Here is a 16,157-nt window from a genome sequence, read left to right as displayed (position 1 = left end):
TGCGTCCTGCTGACACCCATGTTTAAACACTCCCCAAGTCTTTATGCTATTTTTATCAGGGAGTCCAAGGACAATGAAGTCTTTGTCATCAAGAAACAGTCCTTATAAGTACTTATGAGACTGTGTTATACCAATTTGTATCAATTAATTTGAAAAACTATTATTCAAACAAATACTGTCAAAGCTTACTCTAATCACTGACTTTGCATCTCAACAGTTCATAGGCATCATGGTTCTAGTCTTGTTTTCAAGTTGAATCATGACTTTGGGGAAAAGGAGGCCTTCTCTGAAACAAATGCTGGCAGTTGCATGCCAAGGCAGCACTTTCATAGAACTTTCTGATATTCTGAATTCTTTCCCATTAAATGAATAAAGCATAGGAATTTGAAAAGGCCTCCTATGCACTGAAAGGCTCAAAAATTATTCTTTGAAATCAATACAGTATTTCCAATCAAATCTGAGATGTTCAAAGAATGTAAATCTAGAGATCATATCTTTAGAATCAGGAGGCATTTTTAACCAAACTTAAAATGGAGAAGCCACAAAAAATAATTCTATCTGAAATCCCAAAATACCAGTCAGGCCCAAATCTTGACAATTTAACCAATTAAGGTACTATCCTTAATGAGAGAAAATATTAGTCAAAAGTTAAAAAAAAAAAAAAAACAACCCAGACTGGGGGTTCACACTCCCAGACAAATTTAAGGTTATTCTCCCCAAATGACTAAACAGTCATTTAAAAATATATTTTCTTAAAAATAAAGAGCTGTTTTCTCCATTTGATTCCTTTCAGATATAAAGTATTTATATGAATAAATTATGATGAATTTATCATGTCTGAAAAATATAACTTGGATGTAAACATGTTTCTCATTTAGAATGTTAGGTAAAAGGATCCTCCTCAGCCTTACCTACTACTTTTAGGGAGGAAGTAGAAGGTTTCATAGACTAGGGCAAGAGTCCGGTCTGGAAGAAACAAGTTTTGTAAATTTCTGTCAGGGATCAGATAAATATTCTAGGCTTTACAGGCCGTAAGATCCCTGTTACAACTACTCAACACTGTCATTTTAGTCTGCAAATGTGTGTGATCGTGTTCAGGAAAACCAGCTGGACTGCGGGGCGTGGTTTGCAGGCCCTTAGTCGATAAGAAGGGCTTCCCCAGTGGGTCATTGGTGAGAGAATCTGCTTGCAATGCAGGAGACACAGGTTCAATCCCTGGGTTGGGAAGACTCCCTGGAGGAGGGCATGGCAACTCACTCCAGCAGTCTTGCTTGGAGAATCTCACAGCAGAGGAGCCTGGTGCACTAAGGCTCCACGGGGTTGCAAAGAGTTGCACACGACTGGAGCGACTGAGCACGAGGCTACAGGAAAATGGAAGGAGGAGGCCCCGGTCCCGAGGACACGTCACGGATGAGCTAATGGGTCAGGCATCCGACACACTCTGGGCTTTAACTTCGGGTTTATCCTCTGCTAAAGTGGTGGCATTTTCCCCCGATCCCAGCAGATAATCAGCTCCGGACTTCAGAGGTAACTGAGAGTGGAGGAGGAAAGGTAAGATGGAGATCTTAGCAACGTCTTAGACACCACACAAGCTACAGTCCAAAACTGAGCCTAAGTGTGACCACGGCTTTGCTTTGAGCCCGCTTCTCTGACACGGAGAATGGAGCTCCAGCCAAGACCTGACCCTCGCTCAGGCCTGAGGGTGAGCTGCTGCTGAAGTGGCGTCTCAACTCTGCACTCACCAGGAAGCAGCCCACAGTCTACACTCTGGATGAAAGGTTGAAGAATTAGTATAACAATCCTCAAATTTTTCATTTTTAATAGTGTAAAGTCTGGAAGCTTTGTGGAAAACATGCTTTCGGAGAAACTGAAGGCTCTCTTGATCCATTGGTAAAATCTGGCTTCATAAATCTTGAGATATTAAGACACAGCAGGCATACCCTCCCACATGGCAACTCCACCTCCTCCAACATGTTACAGTAAGTGCTGAAAAAGCATACTACTGACTTGGTAATGACTTCAGTTCTGGAGCTCTGCTGAAAGCTGCTTCTTTGCTTTGGTTTCATATGCGTCTCTATCAGATAAGCTTAATTGTGTTCTGCTGCCCTCAGGTGTCCAGTTTTTAATACACATGATTAGCTGGCAAAACAGGATCCTTTGTAAATTTACAAACCAAGAAGCTGTAGCTGTGATACTCAAAGTACTCTTTCATAAACCCCAAACACAAAGCTAGTGTGCTATAAGTTCCACCTTTAGAGAGATCTGAAATATTACTGGGATTCCCCAGCACTTCCATAATACATTGCCACTGAAAAAGGAGCCAGAAATAGCATGAAGAAAAAAATATGTATGGCAACTGAAAATACTATGGTAACACAGTGATTCTCAAAGTATGGTTCAGGGATTCTGTTCAGGGTATCCATGAAGTCAAACCTATTTTCATAATAACAATAAAAACATTTTTCAGTCTCTCTCTCATAAGTTACAGTGGAGTATTCTAGAAGCTACATGACTTGTGATATACTGTGACAGACAAAACGTGGAAGCAGAGAATCTAGCAGTCTACTATTAAACCAAACATGAAAGAGATTTTCAAAAATTTTTAAATGCTAATTTTTTCACTAAATTTTAAGTATAATTATTACTCATCAGTTCAGTTAAGTCCCTCAGTCGTGTCTGACTCTTTGCGACCCCATGGACTGCAGCACGCCAGGCCTCCCTGTCCATCACCAGCTCCCAGAGTTTGCTCAAACTCATGTCCATTGAGTGAGTGATGCCATCCAACCATCTCATCCTCTGTCGTCCCCTTCTCTCGCCTTCCATCTTTCCCAGCATCGGGGTCTTTTCAAAAGAGTCAGTTCTTTGCATCGGGGCCAAAGTATTGGAGCTTCAGCATCAGTCCTTCCAGTGAATATTCAGGATTGATTTCCTTTAGAATTGACTGGTTGGATCTCCTTGTTGTCCAAGGGACTCTCAAGAGTCTTCTCTAACACCACAGTTCAAAAGCATCAATTCTTTGGCACTCAGCTTTCTTTATAGTCCAACTCTTACATCCATACATGACCACTGGAAAAACCATAGCCTTGACTAGACACACCTTTGTTGGCAAAGTAATGTCTCTGCTCTTTAATAAGCTGTCTAGGTTGGTCATAGCTTTTCTTCCAAGGAGCAAACGTCTTTTAATTTCATGGCTGCAGTCACCATCTGCAGTGATTTTGGAGCCCCCCAAAATAGTCTGTCACTGTTTCCACTGTTTCCCCATCTATTTGCCATGAAGTGATGGGACCAGATGCCATGATCTTAGTTTTCTGAATGTTGAGCTTTAAGCCATCTTTTTCACTCTCCTCTTTCACTTTCATCTAGAGGCTCTTTAGTTCTTCTTCACTTTCTGCCATAAGGGTGGTGTCATCTGTGTATCTGAGGTTATTTATATTTCTCCAGCAATCTTGATTCCAGCTTGTGCTTCATCCAGTCCAGCATTTCTCATGATGTACTCGGCATATAAGTTAAATAAGCAAGGTGACAATATACAGCCTTGACGTACTCCTTTCCCGATTTGGAACCAGTCTGTTGTTCCATGTCCATTTCTAACTGTTGCTTCTTGACCAGCCTACAGGTTTCTCAAGAGGCAGGTCAGGTGGTCTGGTAGAAGTATATTATTCATTTAATTGGTTTATAAATGCTATTATAAAAGTGATTCAATACATTTTCTAAATCATCAACTTTAGTTTTTAATATGGTAAATATTAACAGATATAAGTAAAAGTTTTCTGGTGGCCCTCAAAAATATGAGTATAAAGGGATCCTGAGAACAAAAAGCTTGAGAATTATTTAGTAGCAGGCTCGATTACTGCTTCATAAAAAGTAGTTCCTCTAAAATTTGAGAAGATAAAGGAAAAGACTGTTCTCATTATTAATTCAAAGACTGATCTCTGCTTCTAACATGATTGTCTAGAAAGGCAGACATTAAAGTAAATAAGAGGGTCAGAGGCCGGAGGTTCCTATCCCCTTCCTCGTCCTCATTCTTGCTCTTCCCCAAACTATCTGTGGGAGGAAAGAGCCAGCCCTGCCTTAATAAGAGTTCCATCTGCTTTCCTTTATCACCTTGTACTAACGATCTGTGCAAATGTGAAAACACATCCTGGTAAGAAAGAGAAGGGCGGAGGGCTGAACAATGTATCAGCGAGAGGATCTGAGGTCCCTAAATGAGCCCCACTGACTCAACTGGAAAGCTACACCTGCTGTGTTTTATAAGTATGACCCGATTCTAAGGAAAGTAGAACTACCAAAAAGAAAGAGAAGAGGGTAGGGACAGGGAGGAAGAAATGCAGGGAAGGAAAATGGAAAGGGAGGCTGTCATCTTGAGGAGTGATGAAAGCCAGGAAGATCCTCCCGTGCGTGATTGATTATGATGCGCTTAAGTAAGGATTCCTACTAAAATTCTAGGCAGTTGCCCCTCTGAAGTGATGAGAGCCTGGAGGAGTCACTGTGGCTGCAGAGTCTAACCGGAAAAGGAAGGACGCAGCACCAAGGGCGTGTAAAGGAGGACTCCAAGGGGAGGAGGCTTACTGGAAGTAAATGTCACCCATGGCTGGAAGTCCGCAGAGGGACAGGGCTCAGATAGAAAAAGAAATTGCAGCCAGGGCTGGCCCTCCTGGAAGAGGGACCGAGGAAAGAGGGCTGCAGGGACACAAAGCGGGGTCCTCAGAGACCACCGTGCCACAGGAGGGGGCAGATGTCAGTTACCAGGACGACAACCGCAGGCGCCCACAGAAGTTTCCTGAGGTGCAAATTGACTACCTAGCAACCTCACGGAGATCTGCGCTGCTCCTGAGGGTGGAGAGACGAGATAGCATGATATGAAAAGGAAAAGCATTAAAATTCTTCAATTACAGGTCTCACAATAGTCATTTTCCACTTCTGATAATAACCAAATATTTATTTAACCCAGCCTTCAAAATTTCAGTGTCCTAGAGAGCCCATCTTTGAATTATCACAATTACTCACACAGTTTACAAATTGAAAAATAATGAGTTCCTAAGATCTATCTCCAACGGAACGACACAACTTTTTGACATTATCCTATTACAAAAGCTGTACTGTACTCCTGCCTTCTTTCTTTCCTAGACCAGTACAGTGTCCTTGCCGTGGTTTTAGCCCTTATCCAACCCATAACCCAACCCCTCAAAAAACCACTAAGGTCCTGCCTTGTGCAACAAACCTGAAGATAATGAGCAGCAGGCCGAGGATCCCAAGGACAGAGCATCTGCAGGCGCCCAGCCCAGACAGGCAGCCACCACTCCAGAAGGACCACAGCCCACTCCCCACCCCTATGTGTGGCGGGGGCGGGGGTGGAGTGGGGTGGTTGGGGGCCTGGCTCTGCCAGAAAGCACAGACACACTTCAGATAAAATTGTCACTAAAAATCCCGAGCCGCGGTGTTAAAGGGCAGATTTTGTCGCAAAATCTTGATTGACAACAATGCCCTGGCTCCTGCCTCTGACCACGGCCTGGCCTGGGCAGCACCGTCTTGTGGATCGCTTCCGACTTTTAGCTGAGAAACCGGCCAATGCCTATGCTTCCGCCTACCCCACTGTCTACTGCATCTCAGTTCTTCTTCTGAAACTTCCTCCCATTTCAGGGTCCAGTCCTCCCGACCACTGTCCCAGCCCTGCTGCCTGTCTTCAGTCTTGGATTCGAGAGGCTGGATTTTGAATATGACTGGAGGACAAGAGAGATGCTTTTAAGTTAATAGAGCGTACCTGCAGAGTAGCTCAGAAAAGGAAAAGGTATGAATGCATTCTAACATGATAAATCATTTTATTCATACTATTTCCAATAAAATGCAAGGCTTTAAAAAATAGAGTTTCAACTCTCTGCTTGTTGATAGTAACAATACTCAGTACAACTTGTCCAACAGAACAAGAGAAAAATAAATCTGTTTACTGTTTTGACAGAAATTGACCTGTATGTACAAAAGTCTAACTTGCATACAGACTTCATAGACGAAGGGGCATTTTAAAAATAAAAGAGATTACTTAGCAAATGTGACCACAATTAGAAAATACTTATTTAATGAAGGTTAGTAAACCACTTGCAGATAAGTAAAAGTAAGTCCATATTATTGGTATAATAATGGTAAAAATCATTCACATTTTTTAAAATAGATACAGAAGGGAATCACCATTCTTTAGTTCCAATGAAATGACTATAACATCTGAATGAATTTCTCCCCAAAATACTGTATATATTGCAGACTGCCTTTCTGCGGCCCACTTAGTGAAATGTATGTAATTAAGAGACCCCCTCCCCCAGTGCTTCTCTACCGCAGCACCTCGGTTAGCCCTCACCACCTCTGTAGGTAACCTGGCTAAGGGCGGCGAGCCTACCAACACCACTCCATCTGACTTCTGATCCTTACCCAGATGGCAGCAAACTTGGAGTGGAGCATAAACACTAAAGTGTTTGTTTAATGATAGAATAAACTAGAAAAGGGGAAGCCAGAAAAGCATTCCAACATACAGCACTGAATTAGGCTTGCTATGTTAGTACACCTTCTACCATTTTATTAGTAAGATTAGCAGGAAGAACAAAGGCCCATGCCAATGCATTTTCAACACGTCATTCCATAGCACAGGAAGATTCCCAATGAACAGCCTTAAGAAGAGAACCTCTCAGGTTACACCTTCCCCACTGAGAGCGTGAGGGCAAGCTTGTCTCAGCACTTCTTAGAAAGGTCATGCTATTATGACACGATGGCAGGGAAGAAAAGGGAAGTGGATTATTAGTTCATTTCCCAAGAGGATTACTCTGGCTCTGGACTAAGTAATGAGAGGTGAGGCCTAGGCAGTATAGCATAAGGAGAGGGTGAAAGGGGAAGATATTAGAAATAATTCACTCTATAGTCTTTATGAATGATTCACTTTCATAGGAGCCATTGCTAGTAAGTCAGACACTGTACCATAATTCAGGTAATCATGATGCAAGAGAAGCTACATCCAAAATTATGGATTAAAAACTTACCACCTAGAAGGAAAATTCATTTTTAAAAAGAATCCAGAGGAAAAGAAGAGAAACACATTTTCACATGGTTAGTTTTTATGGCAGCTACTATATGTTCAACAGTCTTGTAACAGCATGCATTGTATACAAGAATAAAAAAGTCTAATATACAAAACTTAAACAACAATCTCCAGTATGTAGCACACACTTTTAAAAACAAAGCTGAGAACTAATACTCACTAAAAACATGATTTTGAAGATACAGAGAGATTTGTATTTATCATTTTCTCCCTCATATGTAATTCTGCCACTATAACCACTTGTTAATTATGTATGATTGGCATAAATTAAGATAATACTAAACCATTCACTTATACAAACTCTCTCTTATATTCCAGTTGCCAAAAAGAAGTGTAGTATATCACTTAATCTCTTTTCAATTCCTCAAACATGGAAGACGAGTGAGTTCAAGACCTATGGTTCTGAACCCACGCACAAGACACCCCAGGGCGTCTCGTTTGTGTATCAAGCGTGCAGAGTTATCTGAATAAATAACAAACCTCACACCTTTATTTAATGCTATGTTTCAAATTATTGTGATTAATAAGATACAGGTTTATTTGAAATTATTATTAAAACAATATTAGCTTTTTAAAAAGCAATCCAGTTTTTAACAGAAATGGTGGTGGTAGTTTAATCGCTAACTCATATCCGATTCTTGCAACCCCATGGACTGTACAGCTTGCCAGGCTCCTCTGTCTGTGGGATTCTCCAGGCAGGAATACTGAAACAAGTTGCCATTTCTTTCTCCAGGGGATCATCCCCACCCCGGGACTGAACCTACGTTTTCTGCGCTGGCAGGCGGATTCTTTACCACTGAACCACCGGGGAGCCCCTTAATAGAAACAAATGCCTGCAAATCTAGCTACTTCTACAGAAGTTCTATGACATAGTCAACCTGTAAAAAAGAATCAAACTGTCACTAGATTCTTTTCTTCATTCTTACACATTTTCTCAGTCTGAACAGAGTAAATACACAACTATCATACGTGAAGAAGATCCCCGGCCCTGGGACCCACTGGCTTGGGTCAATGTCACGTGTGGACAAGCATAATCAAAAGCGTCTCCTTCAGCTGATGGTTAGACTAGGAAACTGGGTGAGAGGAGAAGAAGGGGGGTCACAGGATGAACAGAGGAAAGCGGTGAGAGCCTGCTTCACTGGCAACAGGAAAACAGAGGCTAGGACAGCATGCTGGCTGGCCAGCCCCACACGCTGAATTAACATCAGACTCTGCCACTCACTCCAAGGCTCACGCTGTGGGAATCCCAGTACCTTCATTTCCACAAGACATTTTACCGCCCTGTTAAACTGAGGCTTGTCCCCCTCAGTCCATCTTAAGGACCCCATACAGCTCTACTTGCCTTTCTTAAAGAGGAGAACAAGAAAAGGAGTTATCCTTTTTCTTGTTTAAAATAAGGTGTGACCTTTTGGAACAGAAGAACAAATTAGGGCCATTATCTTAGTTTTAGTTCTTTTAATATGATTTCTTAGTTGTAAGGTAAAAACCATATGGCAAATCAAGGGATGATGTAGACTGATCACAAGAAACATGATTTTCCCTTCAAAATAAATGGACGTGGGACTATGAAATATTTTTTGTGCTGTGTACATGTTGATCTATATTTGATCTATATTGATCTATATTTAACTACAACATTTCTTATTTTCTCTAATATGAACAATTTAAGCAAAAGCTAAAATTCCACCTCTGTGAAAGGTGAAAGTATAGTTACAATCATAAATTTAAGAAGTTCATCCTATACTTTAAGTAGACTATATTGATATTTCAACAAGCAAAAGACCAGGTAAGCTAAGGGGTGTTTAAAAAACTTAGCTCTTAACACTTGCTACTATATTTAGTGAAAACATAGTCAACACTTTCAGATCTAACTTAACATCCTCTTTCTGCAATACTGTATCAACCCTCATAGCTAACCAAAAACCAAAACCAAAAGTAAAAGCTCAGTCTGCCATCTAGTGGACAAAGAAGATAACAGACTGCGCGCATTATAGCTAGAACTCCAGACATGCAGACAACATGGTGCATACTTAAAATTACGCTCAGTGCTAGCATGTAAAAAAGCTATTTCTTTTTCCAAAGATTTATGTTTACCTACCTGCCATGTAGAGAACGAGATAAAAGAAGGCAGAGAGTAAACATGTATGAACACAAAAGCAAAGATAAGCCCAGGAAATTCTGGAGCTCTCTCTCTGTAAGACAGCTCCACACCCCTACACTTACATGGCCATGGAGATCTGTGTTAAGAAGCATCATTGCACAGGTGAGGCAATGGACTCCATCTAACAGAAGAGAGACAAGGACAGAAAGCATTAATTCACTTGTTCCTGTTGGACTGCTCAATATTATTAAAACAGCATACCTATGCTTAATAAGAACCTATGAAACCACAATCCTGTGGCTAGGCACAATTAATCCTATTCATTTGGGGAAACAGAAAATAGATAAGAAAACGTTATTAAAAGAATCTCAGTGCACAGACTTGAACTCTACTGGTGATGAAGTCAATTATTCTTACCTCTAGAGGACAATCTGACAGAAAATGTCTAAAGCTTTGAAACAGTGTCCTTTGACATATTATATTATTATATATATATAATATATAATATATATATATATTATATTATATCATATTAATACTAATGAAATAAAAGAACTACCCAAAATACAAAAATATCTAAAGGAAGCTTGCTGACAATGGGAGTGAGTGAATATGACCCACCTAAAACACAATTCTGTTACGCTGACGTCATTAAAAATGTGGTCCAAGTACACACGTTGAAATGGAAAGATATTTCACAATAATTATATCCAGTACGATTCTATTTTAATATAATACATCTAGAATGATCTATAACATAATATTAAAAGATATCATTATTTCTGGATAATAAAATTATAATTTTACTTTTTACTTATGGTTTCTCAATTTTCTATGACATATGGAAAAGAAAATAAATTATTTAATACTCTTATTTTTTAAATTTTATTTTCTAGAAAGAAAGGGAATTAGGAAAGAAGCAAAAGTTAAAGAAAACCAAGATGTGCATCTTCCACTGTTTACTCTTTGGGTATTAGTTCTCTGGCTAAAAACATATGGACAGGAATAGTTATCCTTTCACTCGCCACTCCTTTAAGGCAACATTTAGGTTGACTGGCCCAGGATACAACTGATCAGACAAAAGTGAAATACTGAAATAATCACTGAAGATTTAAAAATTAACTATTTATAGGCAATAAGTTACCCAAACCAGCAAGATCATTTCACAGTTACATGGAAACATCACTTTCTCTTCTTATTTTATAAAGGGAAAGAAGAAGCACTATTCTCTCCCTGCAATTCTCAATCCAAGTATAGTACAGCAGTTGCAGATAGGAGAAAAATCTTATTAATTTATACTAAATGTACAAAAAAGTTTGTCCAACTGCTGAATTTATGAATTAAAGATGCCTCATTTTCCAAAATATGCCTTTGAGTTCAGTAGGTAATTTCTCTAAGTAGAATATCTCTAAGCAGATGCTGCTTAATGCCTAAAAGTTCATTTATTCCACTATTCTAAATACATATAAAAACAAGTTCTTGAAAGTATTTATAAAACTCTGCAGCCAACTCTCAAATATCTTTATCAACAGCCAACTGAGTACACAAATCCATAGTCCCTGCTTCACTTAAGAATGTCAGTATCTTCTTAGATTTGAAGAAGGTTCTAACAAAAACAATTCACTTCTATACCTTTTATTTTCTTAAGACCAACAGTGATACAGTGAATAGATGGTCTTAGCAGAGTCAAAAGAAGAAAGAAAGACAGTTCCCATTTTACAGATGACAATATGACTTTAACACTCAGACAATTAATTTAGCTACAGCCTGCAGGGCAGAGGCAGCAGGAGCAATCACTTGCGTCAATATAAAGAACACCGATACATTGCTAACTGGCAAACAGAAGAGACAATTACAATTCCTAGTGCATCTGGTCTCAGGGACTTAGTCTAGAATTCTTAAGTTTATGAAAGATACTCCAATTGGAAGTGAATATTTTTTATTTTAAACCCTGAAAGCTTGGCTTTATTATAAAAACTGAAATGGAGAAATGATCTCTTTTCATAGAATATATAAAAAATTAAAACGCTTAAAATTGCTTTTTAAAATAGTAAACACAAATATAGGTCATTAAAATCATAAACCTGAGGCAGTGGTCAGTGTTGTAAAAATGAATGCCCAGAGAAAGCACTGGAGATAGTTCACACACGCCAGTGAGATTTGCAAATGTTTCTGGAACTAACCATACAACTACACATGCACTTCATCAAGAAGCTTAGAAAATCAGGTGTATGGGAAGAAGAAAGAGGAAAGCTATGTCTGTGCACATTTCATTTATTACAATGTGCACGGACATTAAAATCTCAGGGACAGACCATAAACGATTTAAAGAAAGTATACTGTCATACTATGGACATGGAAAATACAGTGAAACTACAGGAGTAAAGGACATGAAGCAGTCATTAAATATGGTTTTTAAAGAATATCTGATGACATGAGAGATGCTCACCATGCAAGGGAAGAACAGTACGAAACGAAATTCTGTAATGATTCCAACTTGACATAAAGTATTTTACAAATAGACTAGAAGGAAGTAAATCAAACTGTTAACAGTTATTTCTAGGTAATTAGACATAACTCGATGATTTTCATTTTCTTCTGCATAATATTCCATATTTCCCACAATAAAATGTAACCTTTATATTGAGAAAAATAGCCCTTGTTATAAAAAAGTAATTTAAGCATTTCCATCAGATTACCTTGTGAAGCAATGGTATCTGGGTTACAGTAAAAATATCTATTGGAGAAGTGTACTAAAATTCTCTCTCGTTCTTGGGTTTCTCCCACAAGAGAAAATGCTTTAAAGAAATACCTAAAAGAGAGTTAAAAGGGAAAAGGTGAATTTTTAGAAAATGTGAGACTATACTGTTTGACAGTTAAACTTAATTCATAAAACTTAAGAAACTAATAATACAAGGTAAGATATTTTACAGTTATGCTTTAAAAATCACTAGATGGTTATTCAACATAAACTTATGCTAATGCTAATATTATAGGAAAGGTTGATATAAACGATGACAGAGCAACAGCATGGTGGCCAATACATCAAAAAACAGGCTTGGGAAGGCGAGTGGTTTCCACATATGATGTAAAGAAGCCATTTTTAAAGATGAGTCAGAAAAAACTAAGGAACACTGAAGTCTGGATGCATAACAACGTGATCTATGTCTTCAGTTCAGTTCAGTTCAGTCGCTCAGTCGTGTCCGACTCTTTGCGACCCCAAAACTTGACAAAGATCACAGGGTTTCTTTGTCATTTTGTTACTTGATGGTAATCACCACTGACCCACTATTAAAATTACAATTATACTGTCTTATTCACAGTAGGTTTCTATTAATTTTATTTTGCCTATTATCACCATAGTCTATCTTTAATTTGCTATACGAGGAAGAGATTGGAAAATAAAACCCTAATTTATTTTTTGAATTAGGAATGCCAATCTAGATCAGAGTCACTGAGAGTACGGTCTATTAGAGATGTATCCAGGACTCTCACTCAACAAAGTAGATGCACTGACCTAAACACGAGATGAGAAAGAAAAAAATTATTCAGAATGTTCTAAGAAAACCTACTTTTGAAAGAAACATCATAAACCATATTTGATGATGAAAATGTTGCTGTCTTCCTTACTTGCAGTTAATCTAAATTATATTGACCTAACTTTAATTTCTCTTAAACTTTTTTTATAAACCACATGAGAAAGCAAAGCAAAAATATAGATCTTTCCCCTACCTTTACCTGTTTCCATCAGAAAACCTCTAAGTACCCCTGATTCATGCAAAGAGCCAGAGACTAACTCACTGCTGTGCTTTCTCACTTCACCTCCCAGGCTTCAGTTTCCTGATCTATAAAACTAGAGTGTTACACAAGATGATCTCAGAGCTCCCCCAGGCTCTGACACATCACAGAGTTTATAAGATTAAATGCTGGCTGGGTTTTACCTTCAACTGTGCTTAGAAATTGACAGACAGTATGGTGTGAGACGTGAGGGTCAGGTGTCTCTAAACCCATTTGAACAGATCAGCCACAAGTAATAACTGACTAAAATAGTTTTACAGATAACAACTTCCTGCTGATTATCCTGATATTGATTTTTATCCCATTCATTAGATAATTTCAAAGTACTCTTTGAAAAGGCTATTAGGCTATTGTAAACAAATAATTAGAGAAAAAAGTCTTTAATTCTGCAGTCTATAAACTGTGCCTTTTAAAAAAATTTGATCATTCAAAAACCAAATTCCCACAGATTCCATTTCTCCAAGCTTTACTTTGCCAGCATTCTTTACTCTGTCATATACTTGGTGCAGAAAATGGGTTCATGTATAATTTCACAAAAACAATACATTTTCCCCACTTTCCACAACGTTTACTCTCCATAATACACTCTGAGCTAAGGTCACAAAGTAACTGTGGGTCTAAAAAAGGAAAAATCAGACTACCTTCAGCACATCATTTTCTATTCTGAGAATTAATTATTTAGAAACAAAGAACAGGTGATGTTTAATCATACCTGAGAGATTGATCCAGTGTCATTCCTGTGAAATCAAAAAACTTCAAATATTCTTCCGCAACTAGTTTGCTAAATTCATTGCTGTAAGAAAACAAATAGATTTGGCTATTAAAACTGAAGCCACCTGAACACACACACACACACACACACGCTTATAAGGGTACACTCAGACACCAGCCCTGGAACGGAACGTACTTCTTGCCCAGGTGCTTTGCCACGTCCGACCTTTTGAACCTGTCGAGCTGATAAAGGCGCTTGGCCAGCCTTTTGGCTGCTTCTGTGTTGCTGCTGGTACTGTTACTGAGACTTCCTGAGGCCTCCTTTTCCAGAATTTCAGTGCTCCCCATTTCAGAATGAGCCTCTAGCAGAGCTGTCTTCACCCCAGCATTGCTGTAAAAATTGATAAAGAAGGAAACAAAAGAATAGAAAAGATTGTTCTTGTGTGGCAAAAAGGAAAATAGCTAAGGAAATTATCATGATATTGTAGAACAAATGAAAAACTATTTTAAATGATATACCTTATGCTTCATTATTAATAAAAATATTCTCAGTTCCTGTATTTTGACATACTAGAGAAGTGATTGCTTAAACCCTAGATAAGCAGTTCTCAAACCTTTTGGTCTCAAACCTTGATATTCTTACAAGTATAGAAGACTTCAAAGACCTTTGTGTATATGGGTTATGTCTACTTATATTCACTGCATGAGTAATTAAAATGGAAAAATTCAAATATTCATTTAATAATAAAAAATCCATTTCACAAATATAGACAAACATTTAATTAAAAATAACTATATTTTCTTTTTTTATTTTATTTTTAAACTTTACATAATTGTATTAGTTTTGCCAAATATCAAAATGAATCTGCTATATTTTCTAAAACAATAGCATAAATTGTAAAGAGACAAGCAAGAGAGATTTACTTCTTTTACATATTTCTTTAATGTCTGGTGCAGCTAGAAGACAGCTGGACTTCACAGCCACTTCTACATTAGATCATCAGCAATACATCACTGTGGCTGAAAATATCAAGAAAATCTGGCCTCCACAGAAATAGGAAAATAGGGAGCACTTTAATATCCTTAATTGTGGATATTGCTTTTTGATATGATGCCAAAATAAAACAAGTGGTAGTTTCTTAAAAGTTAGTTGTAATATACTGATAGAATCTAAACTTTATCAGAGAGTTTTTTTGTAAAAATGTCCCACACTTTGAATGCATCTTACCCAGGCATGATTCTGCAACATGAATTGGTCAACTGAAGAATATTTGCTGACACATTTCATTATTTAAAAAAGAAATCCCATTTACTAACATTGCCACTAACATCCTCAGAAAAGTTGCTAAGTACTGGGAAGCTGCCAAACTTGGTGGTAGATACAAGTTTTCCAAAATCCTAATTTTTTATTGAAACTTAAATTTTATCACTGGCAACAAAAAAAAATGACAGTTGTTTTCCTTAAATAGGCTCACTCCATTAGTTTTCAAGAAAATGTTTGCCAAAGCCAGTTTATCAGTTAGACTTTGAAAGAAAATGGCATTTCCATGAAAAAAGTGACTAGCATAAAGCTCACAACTCAAACTACGTGAGTGCTTTTCCTAGAGTGCTTCAAGTAGAGTTTCCATTTCACTGCATGTGAAATTAAATGCCAGGTAGCCAAGGGCTGAAAAGTAATTAACTGGCACTGCTTTATCAAGGACATCATTAGGTGAAACCGGCCTTCATTTTTATTTTGAATGCACAGCAGAGAAGAGTGTAACACCTGGACCAGCGTGGTGCTGCTGCCTTGGCTGGCCCCCTGGGGCTTCCATCACTTCTTTCGTACAATCAGCGCGTATCAACTTTGGTGTCGACAGAGGGAAAGAGGACAAGAGTGCTGCACTGTTATTACAAAATAATTTCGGCCTCAGAAACCCACTGAAAGGGTCTCAGGAAGCTACAAGCACACGGTGAGAACCTCAGCTCTCGCTGGGTGCCACAGCACACACCTGTAACACCAGCCTCGAGAACGCTGTCATTCCCAGACCTTCATTTTGACTTCTAACAAAGCAGAGCCATGCCCGTGGTAAGCAAACGTGCTTAAGGAGCCTTCCAGCACACTTACTGTGGACTCTAAAGCAAAACTTTTTTTCTGTGATGAACCAGAGAGTAAATATTTCAGGCTTGCAGGCCACATAAGCTCGCTGTCACACATGCTTTTTTGATTTTGTTGTTTTTTTCACAGCCTTTCAATGATGCAAAAGCCATTCCAGGAGACCCTGAATCCTAGTCTGCATTCCCTTGCCCTACTCCACAGCTCTTTAACTTGTCCTGAATTATAAGCAGAGAATCACTGACTGTCCAAACCAGGGCAGTCTGAGGAGGAAACAGAGATGGTAAAATCATTAAATATATGGTTGCAATTGTTACAACGTGGGGAAAAAAGTGTTACCAAGAAAAAAAACTAGTTGTAAACTTACAAAA

General features: G+C 38.5%; 1 protein-coding gene across 14 annotated transcripts in view; it reads right to left on the bottom strand.

Moving 5' to 3' along the window:
* Positions 1-16,157, bottom strand: part of PSD3 (pleckstrin and Sec7 domain containing 3) — a 492,229-nt gene that overhangs the window by 231,854 nt on the left and 244,218 nt on the right. For 13 of the 14 annotated variants that reach the window (XM_070781665.1, XM_070781669.1, XM_070781676.1 and 10 more), the window contains 4 exons: positions 13,888-14,082; positions 13,693-13,773; positions 11,882-11,994; positions 9,305-9,363 (listed from right to left, as the gene is read on the bottom strand). In XM_070781665.1, the coding sequence (XP_070637766.1) occupies positions 9,305-9,363; positions 11,882-11,994; positions 13,693-13,773; positions 13,888-14,082 (448 nt within the window). Of the gene's footprint in view, positions 1-9,304; positions 9,364-11,881; positions 11,995-13,692; positions 13,774-13,887; positions 14,083-16,157 lie in introns of those variants that run through there. The other variant, XM_070781675.1, reaches the window with a different exon arrangement.

The sequence above is a fragment of the Bos indicus genome, chromosome 27, assembly GCF_029378745.1.
Source record: "Bos indicus isolate NIAB-ARS_2022 breed Sahiwal x Tharparkar chromosome 27, NIAB-ARS_B.indTharparkar_mat_pri_1.0, whole genome shotgun sequence".
Lineage (NCBI taxonomy): Eukaryota > Metazoa > Chordata > Mammalia > Artiodactyla > Bovidae > Bos > Bos indicus.
Note: the sequence above shows the minus strand (reverse complement) of the source record. Positions and strands in the feature narration are given on the sequence as shown.